The sequence below is a fragment of the Phacochoerus africanus genome, chromosome X (assembly GCF_016906955.1).
Source record: "Phacochoerus africanus isolate WHEZ1 chromosome X, ROS_Pafr_v1, whole genome shotgun sequence".
Lineage (NCBI taxonomy): Eukaryota > Metazoa > Chordata > Mammalia > Artiodactyla > Suidae > Phacochoerus > Phacochoerus africanus.
Genome location: NC_062560.1, coordinates 91251748 through 91272923, shown reverse-complemented (window position 1 = coordinate 91272923; position 21176 = coordinate 91251748). Strand labels below are relative to the sequence as shown.

General features: G+C 43.6%; 1 protein-coding gene across 3 annotated transcripts in view; it reads right to left on the bottom strand.

Moving 5' to 3' along the window:
• RNF128 (ring finger protein 128) overlaps positions 1 to 21176 on the bottom strand; it is a 100253-nt gene that overhangs the window by 54973 nt on the left and 24104 nt on the right. Inside the window, exon 1 of one of the 3 annotated variants that reach the window (XM_047765387.1) lies at positions 5082 to 5822. The exons of 1 other annotated variant lie outside the window; for it this stretch is intronic. In XM_047765387.1, the coding sequence (XP_047621343.1) occupies positions 5082 to 5574 (493 nt within the window). In that variant the 5' untranslated portion in view covers positions 5575 to 5822. Of the gene's footprint in view, positions 1 to 5081; positions 5823 to 21176 lie in introns of those variants that run through there. One more of the 3 variants, XM_047765385.1, reaches the window with a different exon arrangement.

Genomic DNA, 21176 nt, shown 5'->3' with positions numbered 1-21176 from the left:
ACTTCTATATGCTGCACTTGTGGCCCTAAAAAGCCAAAAAGAAAAAAAAAAAAAGAACAGAAGAAAAAGAAAAATTATAGTAGCTTCCTAAATGTCAGGCTCTGTGTTATACACTTTGTATTATCTCATTTAATCCCATTAACCCTTGTCAAGCAAGTTTATTATATGCCCATCTTACACAGGAGCAAATTGAGACTTGGAGAAGTAAAATACCGGTCTGAGATTTTTAAAATAGTAAGTAGCAGAGGCCATCCTTATGAAGAGGTCTTTCAATGATGCAGACAAGCAACTGTATCTGACAGCAAACTATATCCCATGGAACACCACCAAATCCTAACTTAAATGGCTTGATTCATTCATTTTGCTACAGCCCTCGGGAATAATACTTCTCTTGCCATCCCTCTGCATATGTTTCAAGTTCTTATACATCAGTCATGGATTATGAAGGGTGACGCTCTGTGCAGGTCTTTCAATAAATTCACGCCTGTGTATGTTGACTCAAGGAAAATTCTACAAGGAAGTACCCATGCCACTTCAAACCTGCGGGCTGTGTTCAATTAGAAAGCGTGCAAGGCTCAGGCTCATCTGCTTAGCAAAAGCAGGCGAATTAGTTGTGCAATAACAAGAACATGCGTTCATGTGCCTCAGTGCGACAATCCTACATTTTTGATGGCTTTACTGCTTACTCCGTTTTCGCTGCTTCTTATCTGATTTTCATAGGTATTTATTTAAAAAAAATAAGCCTACCTTAGTTATTGTTGTTGTTGTTATTTTGGCGACACCCACGTGGAAGTTCCCAGGCCAGGGAATGAAACCTCACCATAGCAGTGACAACACCAAATCCTTAACCTACTAGGCCACCAGAGAACTCCATGATTTTCTTATTTAAATAAGACATATGAATAGCGATTAAACTGTAAAAACAAAATTTTCTTTGAATTTTCTTCCCAATTTCTGGATCAATTTGAATGAAAAATATCCAGAGATTGCAGGATCAGCTGTTAGTAAAAAAAAAAAAAATCTATCATTTGCAATCTGTGTGAATCAGGATTTTCTGGATACTTTACAACCAAAATAATAAGCAGAAATAAACCTAATGGGGAGTTGCTATTGTGGCTCAGCAGTAACCAACCCAACTAGTTTCCATGAGGACATGGGTTCCATCCCTGGCCCCACTCAGTGGGTTAAAGGATCCAGCATTGCCAGGTCGCAGACACAGCTCAGAACTGGCGCTGCTGTGGCTGTGGCAAAAGCGGGCAGCTGCAGCTCCAACTCAACCCCTAGCCTGGGAACTTCCATATGCCGCAGGTGCAGCCCTAAAAAAAAAAAAAAAAAAAAAAAAAGGCAAAACAAAAGAAATAAACTGCATGGGTTGCTGCAAGGCTACAGCTACCCTTTGGGAAAATTTTGTATACATAAAAACGGCCTTGGAGTTCCCACCGTGGTGCAGTGGAAGCAATCCTACCAGGAACCACGAGGTTGCGGGTTGGATCCCTGGCCTCACTCAGTGGGTTAAGATGTGGTGTTGCCGTGAGCTGTGGTGTAGGTCGCAGACATGGCTCAGATCTGGCATTGCTGCGGCTCTGGAGTAGGCCAGCAGTAGCAGTTCCGATTAGACCCCTAGCCTGGGAACCTCCATATGCTACAAGTGTGGCCCTAAAATAAAGGACAAAAAGACAAAAAAAGTTTTTTTTTAATTAAAAAGAAGCCTCATTTTCGTAATTGATTGGAAAATGGAGTTTCTTTCCAATACACAAAAGTTTTAAATCTACTGTCTCTAGAAGTTCCCATTGTGGCTCAGCAGGTCAAGAACCTGACTAGTATCCATGAGGATGTGTGTCTGATCCCTGGCCTTGCTCAGTGGGTTAAGGATCTGGCATTGCCACAAGGTGCGGCGTAGGTCACAGATGCGACTCAAATCTGGTGTTGCTGCGGCTGTGGTGTAGGCCGGCAGCTGCAGCTCTGATTCGACCCTTAGCCAGAGAACTTCCATGTGCCGCAGGTACATCCCTAAAAAGAAATAAAAGGGAAAAAAAGCTACTCTTTTAAACCAGTTAGTTTGTTACTTGAAACAAATGGGTCTTCATGGTCACAGGCCTGTGACAGGTGGGAGTGTGGATGAAGAATAGTTTTGGTAAATAAAGTAGTTTATAATAGTTTTTATCAACAGCAGCAATGGCTTTTCCACCTTTGGTGGCCCATGGCATATATTAAGTTAATCAACACTTGAAACTTCAATACCACCTCTTTGCCATTAAGATCCAAGAGACTACAATGACCCTGGGATTACTCTCAGGAATGAGCAAAGCAAACAGCACAGCACTTTGCAAACAAATATTTAACAGCATAACGTGGATGAAATGCAGTGATTTTCCCCTGTGTTTCTCCACAGTTCAAGGGAGAAACGTGATTCCATTCCTTAAGTAACTAGCTAGCTCTTTTAGTTAGTTAGCCTAAGGGTAAACATTGCTACGGTCAGCATCTTAGATAATAATACATTTTTAAAGTATCAAAACATTCCTCCAGGAGTTCCCGTCATGGTGCAGCAGAAACAAATCTGATTGGGAACCATGAGGTTTCGGGTTCGATCCCTGGCCTCGCTCAGGGGGTTAAGGATCCGGCGTTGCCGTGAGCTGTGGTGTAGGTCACAGACGTGGCTTGGATCTGGCATTGCTGTGGCTGTGGCATAGGCCAGCAGCAACAGTTCCGATTAGGCCCCTAGCCTGGGAACCTCCATATGCCTCGGGTGTGGCCCTGAAAAGACAAAAGACCAAAAAAAAAAATTCCTCTGGATGTTAATTAAGAGATCAATATTTAGGACTTTATTTCTATATTGTATCCTGAAACAAAGGAGCCATGCTTAGGGCCTCATTGTATTTATTCATGTTTCTACCCTGACAGTTGCATAAGCATATGTTTGCTCATTAATTTTTTGCATCTTGTTAGCCTATTATCATAGCTAACTTTGAGTGTTTATTATCTGCTAGGTAGTTTATGTATGTTATCTCCAATAATCACAGCCATGTAAATATTCTCTCCATCTTACAGATGGGAAAACTGAGACTCAGTGAAGTTACATAATCTGACCAAGGATACAAAGCCATTGGGTGGTAAATCCAGAATTTGATTCCCAGTCTTGACTACAATTCCTGTGCTTTTCCTGGTGCACCATACTGTCTCTCAATAAAGTATAAGCAAGATGTATGTAGAGTGCCCGGCACATAGTAGGAGCTCAACAAATTTAATTTCATTGTCCCCCTAGAACTATCAGATAAATATAAGTTTATATCCTTAACAAAAGTAGGATAAAAGCGGTCTAAACAGGAACTCTCTAATTAAAGAGCACTCTTCAATTCCAAATCATCCGTGCAAATGAATCTCATTTGGAGGAGGCAAAGTCAAACCCGTGCATTTAGGTCGCCAATTGAACTGTAAGGACTTTAAAATTTACGCAGCCCTTATTCTTCGCTTCTATCAGCCTTTAAAAAGCAATTTCATTCTAATCAATGAATTATCAACCAAAAGAGCTTCAGCTGCTCCTTTAATCACACTATAAAAATCTAAGAATGAGAGCATTTTGGAGCTGGAAGGGAGTTCATCTAACTCAATTGTCTCTGCCCGATCTGCCAAAACTTGACTTCCTCCTCTTACCTCTATAATATCATTTGGCTAGTGAGTAACTTTGTACAAGGTCACCAAGCTGGTAGAGGCATAGAAGGGACTAAAAGAACTCAAATCCCCTGAGTTCCAGTTCAGTGCTCTTTCCATTCTACCACCCAGTCACTCAAAGCAAGTGCTCTCTAGGCAGGGCCAGACATATTGTTTTAGGAAAAACACAAAATCTCTAGTAGCTAAACAAGCAAATTCATCTCTCCAGTGACGCCTAAAAGGCTAATCCTATCACCTAACCTTTACAGAGAAGGATGATGTGTTAAACTCTTTTACTGGCGTTATTTCATTTCATCCTCAAGGCAAACCTGTGGGAGTGGTTCATAGTTCTTTCCCATTTGATTGATGAGGGAACCCAGACTTAAAAGACTTCAAATAAGTTGCTCAAGGTCACAGGACTAGTAAGCAATAGAGCCGGAATTTAACCAAGGTCTGACTTGAGGCCCAGCTCTCAACAAATACAATATACTGCTATTACGTGTCTCTGCCTTTTTCTCCCCCATTTTTTTTTTCCTTTGTCTTTTGGGGCCTAGGATCACTAGGTACCTATGGTATGGACACCTAATCACAAATAGGGAGGATTGTGGAAGGATAATTGAAGAGGGAAAAACAGTAACCTACCTCCTCTGCACAAATTTAAAACCTACCTGGACTACATTTTCCAAAGTCTAGGCCTTTGCTAGCCTCATGCATAAACCCCTTCTTTTTTTAAGAAAATAACACCAAGCACCTGTTTTGCCATTCAATAACCTAAATCAGATTTTTTTTGCAAAGGCAAAGGAAAGCACTGATACCAACAATCACTTGGGACCCAAGACCCCTGGGCAGAGAGGAACAGGAGAGCTAAGCAAAGTTTCCACCAAAACTGCAATGAGGTTAACAGGGCACAGTAACACAATCTTGTACCTGATACTGGGAAACATGCAGAGAAATACAGGGAGAGAGGAGGGAAAAAATCTGCTGTGGGCCTGACTGAGGTTGTTAAACAGGAGGAAGGGACTGAGGAAGGGATTTCCAGGCAGGCTTCTTCAGTGGGCTTCTTCCCAGTCCTTTCAGAGCCAATGCCCACCACCAAGCAATCAATCCAATGCAAGCCACCCTCGTGAACCACCCGGAAAAGGCGACGCAAAGAGCCCAAACAGTCCTCCTTGAGTGGCCAGCCTCCGCACTCCGTTTGTTTTTACCCTTTTCTACCAGAGAGGCAAATTCTGAAGGATTTTTTTTTTCCGCCCAACCCCCCACGCAGGGTGAATCTCCGGGAAGAGAGGACCCTGCCTCACTCGGTGGGGACAGAAAGGACACTCGTTTTCCTTTGGGGCAAAGGGATACGGGGAGAACACTGAAGAAAATAAGGAAAATGGCCTTGGCAGGGGTTTCCTGGGGCGCAATTCGGGAGCTGTACTTGCACTCACCCGGGTGAGACATGGGGATGACCTCATTGCGGGTCCCCGGGAAGTTAAAGATGACGGCTCCGGACGCCCCTCTCTCGTAAGCCAGATGGATCTTGTCTGCGAAGGTGCAGCCCCCGCCGCGCTGGATGAGGGCCAGCCAAGAGACTTGCACGTTGTGGCCCCAGTCCCCCGGCACCGTGGGCACCGTGAAATTCGTGTGCGGGTTACAGGCGTTGAGCGCCCCCGGCCCGTCGGGCGGGACCAGGACCCCAGCCACAGGCTCGAGCGGGGAATCCTGGCCGTACACGCCCTCTTCGCTCAGCTCCCACACGGTGCGGTTCACTCCGGTGTGCGGAACCCGCCAGGACACGTTGAGGTACGCGGTCCACACTGCTTCGGCTCCCCGGGAGCCGGGGGCTTGCGGGCTCAGCGCCAGCAGGAAGCACCAGGCCAGCAATCGGGAAAAGCCGCAGCCACCGCAGCAGGAGACCCCGGCCCCGGGCGGCGGCCCCATGGTGCGCGCGCTCTGCGGCTCCCTAGGGCCCCTAGCACGCGCCCTCCTGGCTCTCGGCGGGACCCCGGCCTGGACCAGGTGCGCGCCAGGTGGGGAGGGGGCGGGGAGAGACTGGCACGCGCTGCGAGCTGGGTCGGAGCCGAGAGGCACGTAGCGTCGCTGGAGATGTTGCGGCAGGTGCAGTTCTTGGCGTCTCCAGTCCTCCTCGCTACTGCCGCGGCCGCGTTGGGCTCCGGGGCTTTAGCTTGAAGCTCCGCCCAGCCGACTGGGGGTAGAGGTGGCTGGGAGGGAGAAAAGGACACTGCGGGATCCGCCTCTTAAAAGGGTAACAGGATGGGCAGGCATTAGGATAGGGTCTGAGGCTGTGTGGTCAGGTATGTCGCGTCGTTTTATGAAAAAAAAAAAAGGGGGGGGCAGACAGGCGAGGAACTCGAGAATCAGTGAATAGAAAGGCTCGCTGGTAGGATTCGAGTCCGTTTTAAATTGCAAGAATCTATTTGTCCCTCCTAACGTTTGCCTACAGGGCCTTTCAGGTTTAGGGTGCCAGAGTGCGAAAGTACTTCTAAAAAGCACAGATCCGAAAGGTCAGAGTTGCAGTCAAGAGAATTTGGGTAGGTGGGTTGTGCTTAGGCAGGCTGTTTACTAATTCTCTGGGAGGGGAGAGAAGAGCAGGAAGAGCACGTTACTTTTTTTTTTTTTTTAACCTTTTTCCTTTCTTTCTCCAAACAAGGGTCATACCTGTATATTTCCTTCTTACCTTACCTCATGCTAAATATACTGCATCAGATGCCCCTTCTAACAGTAATCTTAGCCCTCAAAAAAGAATTACCGTTTTCATACTCCTCAAAACTAAGCTGCTTTTCTTCCATCTTCCGCAAACCAGATTTGCCCAAAAGGATATGTCTGCACCACTCATGACCTTAACTACTTAATCTTTTCCCATTTCCCACTAACTAAAAAGAGTCTGACTTGCCTTGACAATTCACTCATGGCACTATTGCATTAAGATTTCTCCTTACTTTAAAATAAAAAATTAAATTAAATTTAAAAATGTCTCCTTACTTGAAGTGTACAATTTTTGGAGTTCCCTTGTGGCACAGCAGGTTAAGGATCTGGCCTTGTTACTGCAGTGGCTCAGGTGGCTGCTGTGGTATGGCTTCCATCTGAGAATTTCCACATGCCCCATCCCCATCCCATGCCATCAGGAAAAAAAAAAAAAAGGGATTTTTAGAGAGACATTTGTTCATATGCATTCATTCTTTTCTTAAAGACATTGCAATCTACTATATGCCAATCATGGGCTAAGCATTGGGATTAAAAAAATAAGGCATTAACTCTGCTCTCAAAAAGCTCATAAATCACCTTCGATATGACAAACAAGCAAACTGATAACTGTAATATGTATAGAGTGCTGTATGTATACGGTGTAAGCGCTATGATATGCATGGGCCAGAAGTAGGTGATGGAGAAGAGAAACTAACCCAAACTGGGCAGTAAGAAGAAACTTCCCAGAGGAGGTTACACCTGGGCTGAGTTGGAGCGCATTAGCCTTTCTAGGCAGAGAACAATACAAGAAAAGGCATTGGGGCATGAAACTGAAAATGTTGAGAAACAACAGGTACCACAGGCTCTATAAACACAACGTGTTTGGAACCCAGAGCACAAGCGATAAAGTTATAGAGGTAAAAAGGGGTCAGTTCTTGAGAGTCCTTTGGGGAAAGCTAGGGAGTTTGGACTTGATCCAGAGGCAAGAAGTAATATAACCAGGGTTTAAGGGAGTAAGGTAATCTGATCTGAATTTTAGTGATCATTATGGCTTATCTGTGGAAAATAGATTGGAGGAGACAGAGTAGAAGCAGAGAGCCCAGCTAAAGAATTCTTGGCAGTGCTCTAGGTGCGAAACGAAGGTGGCTTGCACTAGATAGGTAGTGGAGATAAAGAGAAATGGACAGATGGGTAAGAGTATTTTGGAGATAGAATCAACAGGACTTGTTCAGAGGATGAATGACAGGGAAGAGTCAGGGGTTATTACTCTGAGGGTTTTGGCTTAGAAGACTGGATGGCATTTAATTAGGAGGAGGGTTTTAAAAGTCTAGAGTGGGTAGGAGGAGAAATGAGTTCAGTTTAGACATGTTGACCTCAAGGTACCCATGATGTAACTAGGCAGAACTGTTCTGGAAGGCAGTTGGATTTTCTGATTCCTGAACCCTTCCTGAGTGCAAGACATTCGAGAGGTGCAGGTAGGCAGACACCAGTGAAAGATTCCCTGCCTTCAAGGAGTTCACGGTTTAGTAGGAGAGTCAGAGAGACAAAAATAATTAACAGTCCAGGGTAATGCGTATTATCACTGAGAAGAGTATATGGTGCTATGGCAACACAGGCATGGCTGAGTCTTTAAGAACAAATAGAGGTAATCAAGAAAAGAGAGAGTAGGAGTTCCTGCTGTGTCACAGCGGGTGAAGAGCCGGAATTGTCTCTGCAGCAGTGCAGGTTCACTCCCTGGCCCGGCTCAGTGGGTTAAGGATATGACATTGCTTTAGCTGTAGCATAGGTCACAGCTGAAGCTGGGATTCAATCCCTGGTCCGAACTTCCATATGCCATAGGTGTAGCTGAAGGAAAAAAAAAAAAAAAAAAAAGAGAGAGAGAGAGAGAGGGAGGATATTCAGGCATAGGCAATAGTAAATTACATGAGACCATCAGGGAACATTCGGGAACTAATATTCAGTAGTTAGGTATATCTGGGATGTAAGTTAAAGAGCAGGAGCCAAGGGGAGTGAAATGGGTTGTGCCAGAACATGAACAGTTTAGAAAACTATGTTAAAGAATGTGGGCTCAGGAATTCCCTTCGTGGCTCAGTGGGTTAAAAACCCGACTAGGATCTATGAGGATGTGGGTTCGAATCCCAGGCCTTGCTCAGTGGGTTGAGGATCTGGTGTTGCTGTGAGCTGTAGGTCACAGACGTGCGTTGCTTCGGCTGTGGTGTAGGCCAGCAGCCGCAACTCTGATTCAACCCCTAGCCTGGGAACTTCCATATGCCTCAGGTATGGCCCTAAAAAGCCTCCCCCCCCCAAAAAAAAGAGTGTGGGCTCAGTGCATAACATACATATGACAAAATGAAAATTGCTTTTTGGTTTTGGTCTTTTTTGGCCGCAGCATGCAGCAGCTTCACGTGGGATCTTAGTTCCTAGATCAGGGATTGAACCTCTGCTGCCTTGGTGAAAGTGCTGAATCTTAACCACTGGACTACCAGGGAACTCCCAGGATAACAATTGTTGAATCTAGATGGTGGGTATATAGGTCCACACGGATGATATTTTTCAACTTTTCTCTATATTTTAAACTGTTTCGAATGATGAGTTTAGACTGTGAATGTATAGTGAAGTCAGTGGATCAAGTGACATGTTATCAGACCTAGGCTTACATAGATCATCTGGATTGTATGAGAGTGAGACAAGAGCAGAGAGACTGGGAAGGGTGGAAGCCTAGCCCTGTGGTGGAGACGGAGGTATCAGAGTGTCAGAGCTTGATGACATGACTATTAAAATCATCTTAGGAATTCCCCTTGCTCTGAGTCCATCCTCACCAAGCAACCTTCTTATTATCATTTAGCTCCTCATGTAAATATGCCTACAGGGAGATAATGGGCTGATCAGCAAACACTAGTGTCTGTTCCACTTGGAAGTTATACTTCTCATTATAAATTAATCAATTGGCATTCTGGCTTATATATTGGTCTCTTGTGAATTTGGTTAAGTGTGAGTCAGTCCCCAGGAGTCCAGGCTCTGATTATACTACCAATCAAATTTCAAAGCTTACAAGGCTAAGAACCAGACCCTAGATTGTGACTGCGTTAGAGTCCCCCCACTTTATGGAGATGTGTCTGGGTAACTCTCTGGCTTTCCCTAATCATATCCCTCTGTCTCGCCGTGACTTCCCTTCAAGCCGCAACAGAGCCTTGCTACTAAGAATAAGATCTGTTGATTGGAGGCATCAACCTCATCAGCAAGCTCAGGAGAAATGAAGAATCTCAGGTTCCACCCAGCCCTGCTGAATCAGAGTCTGCATCTTAACAAGTCATCTGAACAGGTGACTTGTCTGCACATATAAGTCTGAGAAGCCTCGGGCTAGACTAAAGTGTTCCTGACTGGTAGCCAGCACCCAGCCTCTGCTTGAACACTCCCAGTGTCAGAACCTACTGCCCCACAAAGCAAACTGCATCCTGAGGAGTACTGCACTTTTCTTGTTGGAACATTCATATAAATGCGGTGTGATTTTGTTTCCATCTTTCCTCTTTCTCCCACCCAACTCGTCCAACCCCGGCTCCCCAGAGTTTCCATCCTACTCCCTGACTGCATTATTGCCACCCCACCAGGACGTTTGCTTTGAGCAGTTTCCCTGTACCAGACTTCACCTTATTCCTGACCCTCAAACCAAATTGACCAGCCCTAGATGTATTCCTTTGGGGGTCCTACTGTCGTGAGGGCTAATAACAGCTATTGTTCATTGAGCATTTGCTATACTCGTTACATGTGTTATCTCCTTAAATTCTCACTGCCATCTGTTATGATCCCCATTTTCAGAAAAGGAAACTAGCTCGGAAAGAATTAGCAACCCCCAAAACTCATGTAGCTAGTAACAGAATCAGGATTCCAACACTCTTCAATATACTAATAGCCAATATCTTCTCTCTGGGGAGCGCCATTCGCATTCTAACATTGCCTTTTACCCAAGAAAGTTCATGTGAAATGTTTCTTGCATCCATTTCAGGCACTGTGACCAGTCACGGAGATATATTTGGGCCAGGAGCCTTTTTGAATTCCTCAAATCTTACCACAAAGTCTAGCCCTGCCAAATTATTTGTATCAGCAACACTGACTGAAAGCCATTCTGAGCGGTGCACTATCTAATGATGAACCGGCAAACAGAGCAGCATCCTGCCCAAGCAACAGCAGGGTACCACTGTGGCTGATTTAATTTCTGATCACACTAAGTTTCTGTAGCGGTGCCGAGATGGACAGTAGTATTCAGCGTTTAATATGTCTGCGGGAAATGAGACACCACATCTGGCTTCTTACCATTGAATAAATGGCAAAGCCCCATCTGGGACAACTAGTGTCCTGGCATCAAAGCAATGCTGTGGCCATACAGCTCAACAATATAGGTGTAGAGAATAGATGGCAACACATTTCCTCTCTAGGCAGTTGCCGTACAGATAGCAAGAAGATGATGGTGGTGTGAAGAGAGTGAGCAGCCCAACAAAACAAAACAAAACGCCCAAAATGTGATGCTGCAGCATACTTTCAAGTAATATACCACCACTTGTGAATACATGCAAGTAAACCTCAGCCAGCTCAAGTGGGTTGTGTTTTTGTTTTTGTTTTTTTTTTTTTTAGGCTTTTTAGGGCCACACCCGAGGCACATGGAGTTTCCCAGGCTAGGGGCCCAATTGGAGCTGCAGCTGCCAGCCTGCGAACAGAGCCACAGAAGCCGCATCTGCAACCTACACCACAGCTCACGGCAACATCAGATCTTTAACCTACTGAGCGAGGCCAGGCATCGAACCTACGTCCTCATGGATACTAGTTGGGTTCTTAGCCCACTGAGCCACAAAGGGAACTCTCAGGAGATTTTTTTTTAAACAAAACTTTGATGCAATCAAAGAAAAGACAGAATTTCAGAGAGGGTTTTAACAACAGTGTGCTATATCTGAAACAGAACAGTCTTCTCACACCCATAACAGTAAAAGCTGCCATCGAGAGACTGCTAGGGCTCCTTATACCCATGAGATACGTATTATATGCTACATCTTACAGAAGAAGAAATGCACACTCAGGTTAAGTAACTTGCTCAGCTCACCCATTAGGGAATAACCGAACGATAGGATTGGAATTTGACTCCAAGTCTTGGTACAAAACTACACTCTTCTCCTTAAGAAACTTTCCACTCCGTATAACACCATCTTCAAAAGTAGAGGTAGGTTGGCGTTCCCATCATGGCTCATTGGTAACAAACTCAACTAGTATCCATGAAGACATGGGTTCGATCCCTGACCCTTCTCAGTGCGTTAAGGATCCGGCGTTGCCGTGAGCTGTGGTGTAGGCCACAGATGTGGCTCAGATCCAGTGTTGCTGCGGCTGTGGTGTAGGCCGGCAGCTGCAACTCTGATTCAACCCCAAGCCTTGGAACTTCCATATGCCTCAGGTGTGGCCCTAAAAAACCAAAAAGAAAAAAAAAAAAAGAAAAAAAAAGGAGAGGTAGGTGGAGGAGTTCCCAGCTCAGGTTGCTGCTGCGGCTCGGGTTCAATCCCTGACCTGGGAACTTCCACATGCTGAAGGGTGTGATAAAAAAAAAAGAAAGAAAGAAAAAAGAAGTAGGAAGGAAACATATTTATTGAGAACTTACTATGTGCCACTTTACATATGTTAATTAGATCATCTGACTCTTACCAAATAAAATCCTATTATTTTCAGAAGGAAAATGAGGCTCAGAAAGGTAAAGTATCTTGCCAAAGTTCACACAGCTAGTAAGTGGCAGAACTGGAATTCACATGGGCGTATATTTGACTCCAAATTCTATGCTATTTTCATCTGCTGTACTGCTTTTGCACAACATAGTGAGGATATCATATGCCACTATACAGTGGCAAGATTTGGTGTTTTTCAGCCAGATCTAGTAATACCTTTAACCTACTAAGAACCTCCTCATCTGATTTCTTGCTGAGCAACCCCAGAAATCCTAGATAACAGAGATTATGAAAGTACACTTAGGCCAGTGGTTTCATCATCATTTATAAATGTCTACCTCTTCAGTTTACACACTCGCTCTCATGCTGTGTGTGGAGAGGAATGCCTGAACAAATGTGATGCGTGGAAAAGATATTTTCTGTCCACTGATGAAAACTGGCACAGAAAGGAATTGTACAGATAGCGGACAATGTGGAACATTTGAGCTGAATTGTGTCAGCTTGATTGCTACTGGGGGAATCTTTCTTGAGTTTGGGGAAATGATTGAGGGGATCTCAGATTGCTTTTTAGCAATAAGTGGGGATAAGTGGGGAAGGGCCCACGATATGGGGGCAGCAATGGTTCCTGGGGAAAGTTGGACAGTAGAGGTGCTTGGAGGGAATGATAGACATGAGTGATTTTTGCCCTCCACCGTGGTATCAGGATGACCTACTTGGGAAACTCATCTCTTCTCATGCAGTCCCTCTCTCTCTCTCTCCCTCTCTCCAGCTTCTAGTAAGGTGAAGACTTCCAAAGCATTAAATCTGTGACCACAAGAGATTTCTGTGTGAAAGAGAAAGACAATACCATATGATATTACTTATATGTGGAATCTAAATTATGGCACAGGAGTTCCCGTCGTGGCGCAGTGGTTAACAAATCCGACTAGGAACCATGAGGTTGCGGGTTCCATCCCTGGCCTTGCTCAATGGGTTAAGGATCCGGCGTTGCTGTGAGCTATGATGTAGGTTGCAGACGCGGCTCGGATCCGGTGTTGCTATGGCTCTGGTGTAGGCTGGTGGCTATAGCTCCGATCAGACCCCTAGCCTGGGAACCTCCATGTGCCACGGGAGCGGCCCTAGAAAAGGCAAAAAGACAAAAATAAAATAAAATAAAATAAAATAAAATAAAATAAAATAAAATAAAATAAAATAAAATATGGCACAAATGAACCTATCTACAGAACAGAAACAGACTCACAGTCATGAAGAAACAAAACTTGTGGTTGCCAAGGGGGAGGGAGGAGGGAGTGGAAAGGACTGGGATTCAGGGGTGGGTAGATGCAAACTATTCCATTTAGAATGGATAAACAAGGAGGTCCTACGATACAGCACAGGGAACTATATCCAATCACCTAGGATAGATCACGATGGAAGACAGCATGAGCAAAAAAGAAGGTACATATATGTGTGACTGTGTCACTTTGCTATACAGCAGAAATTGACAGGATATTGTCAATCAACTATAATTAAAACATTTAAAAAGGAAAGAAAAACAATTGCTGGGGGAAAACATGAGAAAAATGTGTTTTTAATGAATTGTGCCCTACAGATACAGCCACATATTTGACGTTTACTTTCAATCCATTTGTGCCGCTCAGTAGACGAGATCCACAGGACTCCCCTGTTCCAGTCTCTGTTGTTATTTTTAACTTTGCCGTTGACTGGTTATGTGACACCGAGGAAGTTTCTATTTCTTGTTTCTCAGCTACAGTATAGGGATACTCAGAATGAAAAGGCGTGTAGATATATTTTGAACCACTTCATGTTCCTTCAGATTCAAGCCTACCAAATCAGCTAGTATATCTAAAATAAATATCTATGATTTTGCCATTGTCGAGGACAAATGACAGAATTGCTGTAGAAAGGGAGTAGGCCTGGCAGGCAGGGACAAGATCAGTTTACTAAAATTAGGGAGGGGTTAAGTTCTTTAAAATGCACATGGGCAGTAAGGGTTTTTTTTTTTAAATGATTTTTACTTTTTCCATCATAGCTGGTTTACAGTGTTCAGTCAATATTCTACTGTACAGCAAGGTGACCCAGTCACACATACATATATACATTCTTTTTCTCACATTATCATACTCCATCATAAGTGACTAGACATGGAGTTCCTGTTGTGGCTCAGTGGTTAACGAACCCGACTAGGATCCATGAGGACGTGGGTTCCGTCCCTGGCCTCACTGAGCGGGTTAAGGATCCAGCATTGCCGTGAGCTGTGGTGTAGGTTGCAGACGCGGCTCGGATCTGGCGTTGCTGTGGCTGTGGTGTAGGCCAGTGGCTACAGCTCCGATTCAACCCCCAGCCTGGGAACCTCCATATGCTGTGGGTGCAGCCCTAAAAAGACAAAAAAGACCAAAAAAAAAAAGTGACTAAACATAGTTCCCAGTGCTATACAGCAGGAGTTTTTTGTTTTTTAACCTGCAGAAAGAATGGAATTCCTTTTCATTTCTTTTCTTTTTTTTAAGGGCCGCACTTGCAGCATATGGAAGTTCCCAGGCTAGGGGTCCAATCGGAGCCACAGCCAGGGGCCTACGCCAGAGCCACAGCAATGAGGGATCCAAGCCACATCTGGGACCTACCCCCAAGCTCACGGCAACACCAGATCCTTAACCTACTGAGCGAGGCCAGGGATCGAACCCGCAACCTCATGGTTCCTAGTCAGATTCGTTTCTGCTGTGCCACAACGGGAACTCCCTGGAATTCCTTTTCAATAGGAGCTGACTTTGATAATTCCTAGTAAAGCCAGGGCTTCTGAAAAGCAGTTTAAGGATAAGCATAGTTATATTGAAGAGCGTAATCATAATCACTTACTGAGGCCAAAGCTTGCCCTTTCGAAGTTAAGTCAGCCTGAGTGTGGGTAAAGGCAGCCTTTGTATTCCAAGGGGCAAAGTCAAAAATTCACAGCTGCCAACTATATGCATTAGGATTAGTCGCAGCTGGCCAGGGTGCAAAATCGATCAATAACTGGGAGTAAACAAATATCTGGCAATAAGTGACTAGGTACTAGCACATAGTTGAGACAACTGAAATCAGCCGGCTTCCACTCAGTAATTAAGTTCTGTCACACCAGAATTAGATAAGTGTCATGACTGTGCTGGTCACAGGAAACAGGCAAGGGATAAACAGGCCTTCAACAAAAAGGCCTCCAATTTGATGGCGACAAACAATTACTTTGGTTTGACTTTACCACGAATCATGCAGTAGAAAACATAGGAACCTTAACGAGGAAAAACACAAATGGAAAGGAAAAAAAAAAAAATGCCCAGGTCCATTGAACCACAGGACACCCAGGAATCCACAGAGTCACTTCTCCCTTAGCTCACAGTCTTCTAGGTAACAGGGGCTAGTGACACTTTTTTCTAAGTCGTGTCTGTGTAACGTTGGCTGTAGATGGTATCAGTATACTCCATGTGCTTCAGAGCAAACTAGTTTGGACCCAGAAGTCAGTGACTGCTTAATATTCTGGATGTTGTTAACTCCGGAGCCACAGAAAGCCTTTTAACCAGAAGCAATGAAGTGGCTCAGCGGTGTTTGCTTTCTGTGGGAAAAAAAGAGAGAGCGAGCGAACAGAAATTGAAAGCTTAAAGCTCCTGTTTGTTTGAAGAAGAGGTTCGTCAAGTTTACCTTCAATAATCCCACCTATTCAATAAACATCTTCATTCTGCTTAGGTGGTGATGGGTGAGGTGTTTAGAGACCGGATGAGAGCATACATGTGGGCTCTACAAGGCATTTAGGGCCCAGCACCCTGCTGGTCTTAGGACCTTCTGTTTGTTTGGATTCCAGGCAGGATGAAAACTTTTGTGCACACACATTCCAAGAACCAGGCTATCTTATATCAGTGCTTTCAGTTTTGCCCTACATAAGGCATTTTCAGCAGAGGTTTCAAGATCCAAGACCAAAGTGATAGTCAATTGCTCAAGAGTAGTATACTGGAACAAAGTGGATTTACAAAGCCTGCTGTTTTCCAGCTTTTTTTAAAAAAGAAAAAAAAAAAAAAGAAAGAAAAACCACCCAGAATCTTAGCCCTGTCACTGCAAGTCGTGTCACGTAGCAGTGAACAACCAGACTTTCCTGGTTAAAAAATGTGCTAGACTAATCCCACCTGATCCCTGCAGTCAGCATACACATTTAGGAAAACATTTTTACTAACCTTGACTCTCTGGGCTGTCTGACGTACAAAATGGTAAGTGATAAACATCACTAGGCATACAGGACTTATCATTTTCTCTTTTGTAGTTTCGGGGATTTAAAAGAAAATCCACCCGTTCTTTATTCATTAGAAGAGTAAACATTTTTAGAGCTTCTAACATCTACAAAGTCTTCTGATAATTGCAACAGGGTCCCTCCATAAAGTATCTTAGTCTACTGGGGATAAATTGTACCAAGGAAAATTTGGCGAGCCCTGTCTTTGTTTTTGCCTGTGTTCATCTAGATCATAAGCAATAGAAGCTTTCGTTGAAAGCCTAGTCTAATTTCAATTGCGTACTAAGGAAGAAATGAAGCGATGTTAATTTTCTCTTAGACTATTGCAAATAGCCTTCTAATTGATCGCCCTGCTTTTAGTTTCTCTCCCATTCTGTCATCCTTCATATTACTGCCATAGTGTACGTTCTAAGACATGGCTACAATTATGTCACTTCTCATTGTGTATTGAATAGAACAGAAATTTCTAAGCTTGAAGCACTAGGTCCTGAACAATCTAGGTCCATCTGACCACTTTCCCCTTTATACCGGCATTGTGTCTGACATATACCTGTATTATATAGAGTATCTGCCATGTTATGCTGCATTTATTTACTTTCATGTCTCCTCTATCAGAGACTGAGCTCCCTGAGGGAAGGGACGGTGTACATTTCTTCTTTGTAGCCCCAGCTTTTAGCCTGGCCCATTAGAGTACATTAGAGAAAAGCAAGTATATAGATGGCAAGAACTGACTGGTGGACTGGTTAGTTTCCTGGCCAGCTGGTATGAAAATCTTCCACTGTTTTCGTAGAGGTATAAATTACATACAGTAAACTTTTTTTTTTTTTAGTGTACAGTTCGGTAAGTTTCGACAAATACATAGTCATGTAGCCTCTACCACGATCAAGATATAAAACATTCATCACCCCCCCCCAGATTCTACATACTATGCCTTTATAGTCAAAGCCTCTCCCCCCCCCACCCTTAACCCCTTCATCTGTTTTCTGTCCCTATGGTTTTGCCTTTTCTAGGATGTCACATACATGGAATCACTCGGTATGTTGCTTCTTGTGTCTGACTTCTTTCACTTTGTAAAATGAGTGTGAGCTTCATACCTGTTATTGTGCTGGCATGCCACTTAAATGCAAGAGTGGTCAGAGAGATGGGTGCTGGGAGAGGGTACAAAGTCCTGTGTGACCACTGAGGCAGGAATGTTTGCTTTTGACTTAAGGAATTAGGGGTGATTTCAAGGGGAAAGTAACGTCTGTCTGAGCCAGGCCTTGAGGGATAGGTAGGATTTTCGCAGGTATGTATGGTGAGAGAAGATATTTCAGCGAAGGACAGAGCAGGAACAAAACCTCAGAGTCAGGAAAGAGCAGAGTGGATTTTGGGAACGTTTTTTTCAGTTTGTTTAGAGCATAAAAGCAGGAGTAGCAGAAGACAGGGCAGAAGAGGTAGGTTAGGGCTTTGTTGACCTTGAATAATGTATTGAGGAATTTGGTCTTGATTTGTTGGGCAGTGGATAGTCATTGCAAGTTTTTGATTCAAGCTCCTTCCGGAGGAGAGTAATAGTTCTACCTGCAGGTAATGCTGCTGTCCTGCCTGAGCTGAAGTAGACTGTTCTCTATCTGGGTGAGTATACAACTGTGACTCATAAAACAAGGTGACAAATGACATATATATAAGTATAGCAATAGCATACCGAGGATATAAAATACATGCATTACCTGTGCTTGCTAGAAAATGCATTCCTGAAATGACTGAATCTAATACTTACCTAAGGCTCTCTTATCTCTCCATTCATTTGTTTCTCTCAATTCTCTTTTATGGTCAAGTTATCAAAAAGCCAAATGTGGTTCCTGGATTCTATTTTCCTGGTTCTCTACAGAATCATCTTCACTGGGGTAAGAGTTAATGTTATGGCTTCTGTCTTAGCAGATAGCCAATAAAAGAAAAATCCTGGTTGAAAAGCATTTCTTTCGTTCGTAAAACTGTATTATCCACTGTAATATATTCACATTCCTATGTAAAAAGAACACATTCCTATTCGGGATGCTTTTTTTCTGGGCCAAGAGCAGATATTTCACCAGAGAGGATAGACAGACGGTAAGTAAGCACATGAAAAGATGTCCAGCATTATTAGCCATGAGGGAAATGCTAACTAAACCACAATGTGATATCATGTCATACCTATTAGAAGGGCTGAAAAAGGTGATCACACCAAATGATGGTGAGAATGTGGAGAATGTGGATCACATATACACATACATTGTCGGCGAGAATGTAAAATGGTACAGCCAACTTAGAAAACAGCCTCGCACTTCCTTATAAAACGAAATATGTAACTACCCTATGACTCAGCAACATCAGTCACGGGCCTTTATCTCGGATAAATGAAAAATTATGTTCAGTAAAACCTGTATACAAATGTTTATAGCGGCTTCATTCATAATCGCCAAAACCTGGAAACAACCCAGATGTTCTTCAATAGGTGAATGGTGAACAAATTATGATACATCTATTCCATGGAGTCCTGCTCAGCAATTAAAAGGAATGAACTACAAATATATGCAACAATCTGGATGGATCACCAGAGACTTACGCTGAGTGAAAACAGCCAATCCCCCCAAATTATATACAGTAGGATCCCATTTTATAATGTCTTGGAGATGAAAAATTGTAGCAGCGAAGAACAAATTAGTGGTTGTCCCAAGTTAAGGAGACGGTATGGGGTGGAGGTGTCTGTGACTGTTAAAGGGCCACATGAGGGAGCAATGTGATGGAATTGTCTGAATCGTGACTGTGGCAGTCGTCACATGAAACCACACATGTGATAAAATTGCAGAGAACATGCAAGTGAGTGCATGTAAGGCTCGTAAAAATCTAAATAGGGTGGGTGGCTTGTATTAACGTCAATTTCTTAGATTTGAGTACTGTAGTTATATAAGGTGATACCGTTTGGCGAAACAGGGTAAATGGTAAATGGGGTCTCTGTTTCATACAATTGCATGTGAATCTACAATTTTCTCAAAAGAGGTTTTTATTTATTTTTTTTCAGATTTTTATTTTTCCATTATAGTTGATTTACAGCTTTCTGTCAATTTCTACTGTACAGCAAAGTGACCCAGTCATATATATATATGGGATTAGAATATATATATATATATATATTCTTTTTCTGACATTATTCTCCATCATGTTCCATCACAAGTGACTAGGTATAGTTCCCTGTGCTTTTTTTTTTTTAAAAGAAGAGTATGTGTTGGTTGCAGTATAGTACAATACATTACTTGGGTTTGATTCCAGGAAATTATTCTGGCCATTTTTTTTTTTTTGCGAAGGAATTTGGATGTTTTCTTATAACATACAATTCCCTTCTCTCTCTTTCTTTCTTTCTCTTTCTTTCTTTCTTTCCCTTCCTCCCTCCCCCCCTTTCTTTTTTCTTTCTTTCTTTCCCTTCCTCCCTCCTCCCCCCTCTTTCTTTCTTCTTCTTCTCCTTCCTTCCTTCCTTCCTTCCTTCCTTCCCCCTTCCTCTTCCTTCTTCCTCTCCTTTCTTTCCTTTCTTTCTTTTCTTTCTTTCTTTCTTTCTTTCTTTCTTTCTTTTCTTGTCTTCCTTTTTCTTTCTTTTCCTTCCTTCCTTCCTCCTTCCTTCCTTCCTTCCTTCCTCTTCCTTCCTTCCTTCCTTCTTTCTTTTTCTTTCTTTTCCCCCTTTTTATGGCCACACCTGTGGCATATGAAACTTCCCTGGCCAGGGGTTGAATTGGAGCTGCAGCTGCTGGCCTACACCACAGCCACAGCAATGCCAGACCCAAGCCGCGTCTGCGACCTACAGCATAGCTCACGGCAATGCTGGATCCTTAACCCACTGAGCGAGGCCAGGGATCAAACCCTCATCCTCCCAGAGACAATGTCAGGTCCTTAACCTACTGAACCACAATGGGAACTCCATAACATAAAAAAAAAAAATTAAAAACAGTAAAAGCTACTGTGTTTCATGTTCTAACTATGTTGTTAGGAGGCATAGAGCCCAAATAGGGGCAACTACTTCTGTTCTGCTATCATGGTTCTTAATCTTTTTGGAGTCAGAATTACTTCCGAAAATGTGATGAAACCTGTGTGCAGAATACATGAACACACACACTTAGGTGCACAATTTCAAGGAGCTTTATGGACCTCGTGACATTTATACCGCGACCCTGTGATGATGCTCATCTACTGCTCTACTGTTCAGTATGGTAGTCAGTAACCTCATGTGGCTATTTACAATTAAATAGCATTAATATTTTCTATAATTAAATATGTTATTTAGATATTATCAAATTAAATGAAAAATCGGTGTTCCTGTCGTGGCGCAGGGGTTAACAAATCCGACTAGGAACCATGAAGTTGCGGGTTCGATCCCTGGCCTTGCTCATTGGGTTGAGGATCCAGCATTGCCATCAGCTGTGGTGTCGGTTGCAGATGTGGCTCGGATCCTGCATTGCTGTGGCTCTGGCGTAGGCCGACAGCTGTAGCTCCAATTAGACCCCTAGCCCAGGAACCTCCATGTGCCTTGGGAGTGGCCCTAGAAAAAGCAAAAAGACACACATACATACAAATTAAGTTCTTCAGGCACATTAGCCATATTTCAAGTGCTCAATAGTCACAGGAGCCTTGTGGCTGTGTGTTGGACAGCACAGAGATAGAAGTTTGTATCAGTACAGAATGTTCTTTTTTTTTGTCTTTGGGCCACACCCATGGCATATGGATGTTCCCAGGCTAGGGGTCAAATCAGAGCTGTAGCCGCCAGCCTACACAACAGCCACAGCAACGCCGGATCCTTAACCTACTGAACAAGACCAGGGATCGAACTCGCATTCTCATGGATACTAGTCAGATTCATTTTCATTGAACCATCATGGGAACTCCACTGC